Below are 6,000 nucleotides of genomic sequence, written 5' to 3'. Positions count from 1 at the left end.
GTTGAACATGTGATAAGTGATAATGATAAGTGGTATGTAGGTAGGACCTTATAAAACACAAGGCCGAAAAATGTCAATAAAAAATCTAATTATAATGCAAAATAAAAACCAACTAGCGAAAAATATCGGTAACGTATTCATCTATGATGCCAGCTAAGAAATAAACCACTCAATGGTAGTGCCAGTGAAATAATGACAATTTCGTGATTACTATACAGGCGGCTCCGATGCTGTTAATGAATGATGTTTGGTTTATCGACTTTATCACCCAAAAAAGGATTATGTACTGTTTTAATTTAATATTAGCTCTCAAGGAATGCTAGATGAATAGGAAGTATTCAAGAATATTTACTCTATGTAGGTCCACCAAATTTTATGTGTGGAAAAGCTGATTAAGCCACATTAATATGTAATTGTAATTTCTAATAAAAAATATACAAAAATTTAATGGAACGCGTAATTTATAAAAAACCCCATACACGTTTGGTTCAAAGCTGTGTGTGCAGAACAACAAATGCCGGGTAGAGCCCTCGCGCTCTCCACGACACGCCACCATATTTCTTCTTCCGGTGAACTCTCTTTCGATTTAAACAACATTTCACTCACTATATAGAAGAGAATTTTTCCAAATTTTAATATTGATTGTTTCCTAAACACATGTAAATAATTTACAGAATAATGCACGCTTGCTGGATAACCCACTTAAATATTTAGTAGCAATTTCAACAAAACAAAGATTTCCAGAATAACGTTACTTTTCCGCAAAGAGGATCAATTTGAATATAAAATCGGTACTCGGATGCCGTTAGACCCTTCACAAGCAGAGTTTTATATTTACGAAAATGCCTTAAATCAGAATTTGGTTACTAGGTTCCATCTGTATATAAGAGATTGAGATAACATAATATATTATTGTAATATATAAATGAAATGAGGCGTCTATTTTAGGCAGGCGATTTTTAAAATCAACCATTTAAGCTTGAAACAAAATAAAACATTTTTTTTTATATTGAGTTGACCTATCAATATAGACGCCTCACAAAAGCAGAAGTCACTCACTGACTAAAAATGTTCAATGATTCAAAACCATTCAGCTGCCTCCAGACAACATGTCGAATTGTACACGCTTTCCGAGGGTAATGAGAGAGGGAAACAAACATTAGTTTAATTCCATACATTTGCAAATGACACTATTGATCTGCAAGAGTTCGAAATGGTAATGGGTGTACTATGCATACATACATATCAACACATTGTCTGGAGTCAATAATGAAATTGGCATTAATTTAATGCTACAACAAAACAAATGTACATACCTAATATATAATAAAACAAATAATTACAGCATTGTTTTGGACTGAGATTGTCAAAAATTATCAGGCTTTTCTCCGACAATAGATAACTCAGTCGATAGAATACTGAATATGTAGTAAGATAAATGCAGTTTTTCCGATAGAGAAAATATTCAAATAACAAAATAACAGACTAGAGTAAATTTTCGCATAAAATCTTTGAAAGCAGATCTTTAAAGTAATGATAGATAATAAATAAACACAGTAGAACCTTGATTATTCGGAAGATTTCAATTTTAAAGAATAGTAAAAACAAAATTTCAATTACGAAATTTTAAAATATTACTAAATTACTTTAATCCCAAAGATATCATATATAAAGACAGATCGTTGACTTGACTTCTAATAGTTTCTAAAGAATAAGGCCATCTCAAAGGAAACAGAACAACCTCCATGTCAGCGGTGCCCAGCCCGTAGCTCGCGTACCGTTTTAATGTGGCTCGAAAAAATGCAAAATTGCTATTCACTGTGGCAACACCTCGTCGGCAATCGCCACTGGCGAAAAGGCGAGAGTAATAGTATATTAGTGTATGGGTGAGATGAAGCGCGTTCTGACACTAGTGTCAGTTTGAAAATTATATTTATCATTATCTTATACCCTAATAATTATGTCTGAATATGAGCCAGAGAAAAATAAAAAACGGACATACACTTACAATTTTTAAGAAGATTGGGATTAGAAATATTTTTTTATTTATTTTAAGAACAAACGTACTGGTTTGATTTGCGGTTCAACAGTTCGCGAGTGGAGAGCTACAAGGTTCTAAGTGTTTGTCCTTGGAGAAACAAAAGTAACAATGAGGCAGCTTAGAATACTACTTCATTGTTGGGTTTGTTTTTTCAAGGACGAACACTTAGAACCTTGTAGTATTCGGCTCGCGAGTTGCCATTGGAAAAAAGTGCAACGTAGAATGACATTTTACAACAATTCATAAAAAATATGGTACTGAATATCCTATTATGTAACAGCAGTTTAAGAAAATCTAAATTTTCGTTTATTATTATTATTGTGTTTTCTTTTACCTATTGTGCTGGTTTTTTCAAAAAAAAGGCCATCGTCCTATGTGTGGCTCGCCTAAAATTTTTAAATTCTTAATTTCCTCGAGATAGACTAAAGGTTGGGCACCACTGTCCTATACCCAAACAGGATGACAGAAAAGTGGATATCTTAGAGGGGGAATTTTGGAGCTGTCAACTGTATTCGATGAGTGAAATAATCACATGACATAAAATTGCAGACTGTCTATACTGGATCGGGCACTTACAAAGAATGTAGTATGGGCTACCGGCAACCCAAAAATTACGAAAAATGAATAAAGGTTCCATTGTGCGTATACAAATAATATTAATTGAATTAGTGGTAATTCCTATCTTTGCGGTGTTCACATGGTCATCCTGGAGTCAAAGATGTAGTCTTCTTCGACGATATTCCAGTCGATGTGCTTAAAGTAGGCGTGGGATTTGATCTCTTCAATCTTGGTCGGTCCGCTGCCAAGCCTTTCACATGGATCGTAGCACAGGAGCTGCAAAAAATGACAACATCGATAAAAAAACTTCGAGGACAGTTTACGACTGTTTGAAAAGGTCAAAACAAAACTAAAAGTAGGTACATAATAATACGTCACGCGAAACAATTTTAGAGCCATGTAAAATTCCACCAGATGGCGTGCAGAACATCATTGTTGATGTAGCATCCCGACCTAACATTTCTAAGTGGGCATCTAGCTTACTGCGATAAATCCAACGATTTTCACACCGAAAACAACATTAGACAACGTATTAATACTATTGACCTAGGGCAGTGATCGGCACAAGCGGCTCTTTGCATAAACATTTGCGGCTCTCAAACATAAACTCCAATTTCACCTAATCTCAAGCAGCCTTATAACTTATCAAAGTAACTAACAGCATCTTGGCCACACCACTATATCATTGCCGATTTAAGGTACTCCTGGACGAAATGGATAGCGAGTACCTAGATTTACTTCTGCACAATAAGGTTTGCTGGCTTTCCAGAGGTACCTAACGTACTGAAAAGCTTTTCTTCATGTTTAGAAGAAATAAAATTGTTCCTTCGCGAAAAAAACATCAAACATCAGGAATTGGCAGACGACACATGGCTACAAGAATTACATTTTATGGTCGACATTACTTCACATCTTAATGCTTGAATATATTGTTGCAACGGAAAGGAAACGTTGCATATACATTATTGGAACAAGTAGAGTGCTTTGAAAATGAATGACAAGTTCTCACCGAAGATATAGAGAGAGGTGAATTACTTCACTTCAAGAATTTAAGATATGTAGTAGGTATCATGACAAAAAAAGCACTTGTTTTGATGCAATTTATTTCAGCAGCGTATTAAGAAAAATGAAGAACAGTTTTGAAGAACTTTGAAGAATGAAGAACTCCAGATGACGTTAATAGATTTAAAAAGCAAATAACTGTGGAGCAACAAATTCACAGATCTGACCAGCCGCTTGGAAGAACTCGAAAGAGAGAAATCCAATTTGATTTCTCAGCACAAGTGGACAGCTATAAAACCATGTCCGATCCTGATAGGATCATATGGGCCTCCACAGAGTGGAGGTTTGTGTTAACAGATTTTGTTTTTTACGAGAAATGGATGTCAGCCACTTGCTCAACCTATTAGGTCCATACCCTGACACACACAAATTGAAAAACAATTTTTTGAAAAACAATTTTTGTACTTGCCAGACCCAGGATTCGAACCTGGGACCCACGGCTTTGTAGTCCAACGCTTATGCCGCGCGGCCACCGTATATATATAATATAATATAGCTATAAAACAACTGCCTAAAATAGAAATAATAATATTTGATACATAGACTAGTTTGCCTGAAACATGACGCGTTAAAAAAACTAGCTTTTGGTATTCTCACAATCTTTGGCTCTACATATATGCGGACAAACATTCTCATCTATGAACCAAATAAAAAATAAACTTAGAAGCAGAATAACGGATGAAAATTTACAATCATGTATTCAATTAAAAATAAGTAGCTATTTTCCAGATCTTGTAGGGCTTTCAAAAGCGATGCATGGACGCCTTCTAATTAATTTTTTTAATAAAAAGTCTTAACTTTTTTCCCGTCACTCTAAAAATTTATATCCATATACATATGTATATATCTATATCCTTTGATATCTGATACCTTTGTTATCCAGTTTCCATGACAATTTGGCTCTTCTCACTTGACAAACTGCCAACTCCTGACCAAGGGTACTTAATGGAATTTGAATTTAAATTCTAATGGATTGTTTTGTACTATTCCATTTGAGTAATTTTTGCGACCTGGATTTCGCCTTTTGGCATCTTCAGGTACATATGCGCACTCGAGTACCATTGGTACATATACATTGACAACGAATACGATTTACCATCGCTGAGTGGACTTGTGCCTGAAGATGCCGAAAGGCGAAACCCGGGTTGCAAAAAACGAATCAAATGGCATACTTAGTACAAAAGAGGTAAGCATAAGAATGCAGCCAGTTTTTCTATACTGTATTTGATGCACTGGTACTGTGGGCCTTCTATTATATATTGACAACTACTACATCATGGCGCTGTATGCGATTACAGTATTACATCACGCGCTTTTTGCATGCAGGCGGTATTGCAACGGTTTTAGTTCCACAAACGACCACAATGACATGTACGTCTTGATATAGAAGCCGCAGTCAATTTGCGGTTTTTTGTGATTGTTTATCTAAATATTCTAAAAAGTAAACATAAAATAACAAAAATAACTAAATAATAAGAAATAATAATAGTTCAATGTATGAAATTAGTGTTTTTATCTCGGTGCAAGTCTGGCAAAAAAATTCAGAGCACAAGAGCAAATGACTTGCATGTAATTTATTCATTAGCTCAGTATGTTACCTATTTCCAACGATACTTTCATAATATATTTACGCTCCATCCATATAGAGAAGGTTTTCTTCAATGTCCTCAAAAGGACCTAATAATATTCTGACCATGTCCTATCATAATCATAGATCATATGGGCCTCCAGGGTAATAATATAAATGCACCAAATCAATTTCCAAGTAAAAATTATCATTTTTCAAATCTTGAATAACTTCTTACAGCGATAACGTTACATACACTAAGGTTAGGTTAGGCTTTCATTTGTAATACGTCACAACTCTATTTCTAATAGGCTTTACATAGATGCAAAATTCTGTATCAAATTCATTCGATAGTACGGCATATTATATTCAACAGTTTCCGCAATGATACAACTGGTGGCTTGTAATGGTGTTACTTCAACTTGTTTGAAAAATACTGGTGTATGGGTATATTAAGAATTATTGACTTACCTGTGTCAATAGGGATTCAGCGTCATGCGGCATGTCCCGTGGAAAATTCAAAATGGTGTGCGAATTGAATCCTGACGGGTGAGTCAAAGACAGAGGCTGGAAATTTATTAAAAATTAATTAAGAATGAGATCTGATGACATAATTTATATAAGTATTAGTAATTTTAAATTACAAACAGTGACATCTACCTATCTCTTTTCAAAATTATTATGAAACGGTGACGTCAAAATAGTCATTAGAGAATTATGCGCTTCTACCAGTGGCGATGCGCCCTAGAGATCGCTAGAGCGCTGAACACCC

At 34.9% G+C, this 6,000-nt stretch overlaps 1 protein-coding gene across 1 annotated transcript in view; it reads right to left on the bottom strand.

The window, feature by feature from the left end:
• Positions 1–1,006: 1,006 nt before the first annotated feature.
• LOC147075258 (uncharacterized) overlaps positions 1,007–6,000 on the bottom strand; it is a 55,458-nt gene continuing 50,464 nt past the window's right edge. Inside the window, exons 10-11 of the mRNA XM_085943322.1 lie at positions 5,700–5,795; positions 1,007–2,875 (exon numbers count right to left, since the gene is read on the bottom strand). Of these exons, the coding sequence (XP_085799448.1) occupies positions 2,735–2,875; positions 5,700–5,795 (237 nt within the window). The 3' untranslated portion in view covers positions 1,007–2,734. The remainder of the gene's footprint in view (positions 2,876–5,699; positions 5,796–6,000) is intronic.

The sequence above is a fragment of the Rhyacophila brunnea genome, unplaced genomic scaffold (assembly GCF_057557595.1).
Source record: "Rhyacophila brunnea isolate RB1 unplaced genomic scaffold, BYU_Rbru_1.0 scaffold_15, whole genome shotgun sequence".
NCBI lineage: Eukaryota > Metazoa > Arthropoda > Insecta > Trichoptera > Rhyacophilidae > Rhyacophila > Rhyacophila brunnea.
The sequence above is the reverse complement of the archived record's forward strand: the minus strand, read 5'-3'. Positions and strand labels throughout refer to the sequence as shown.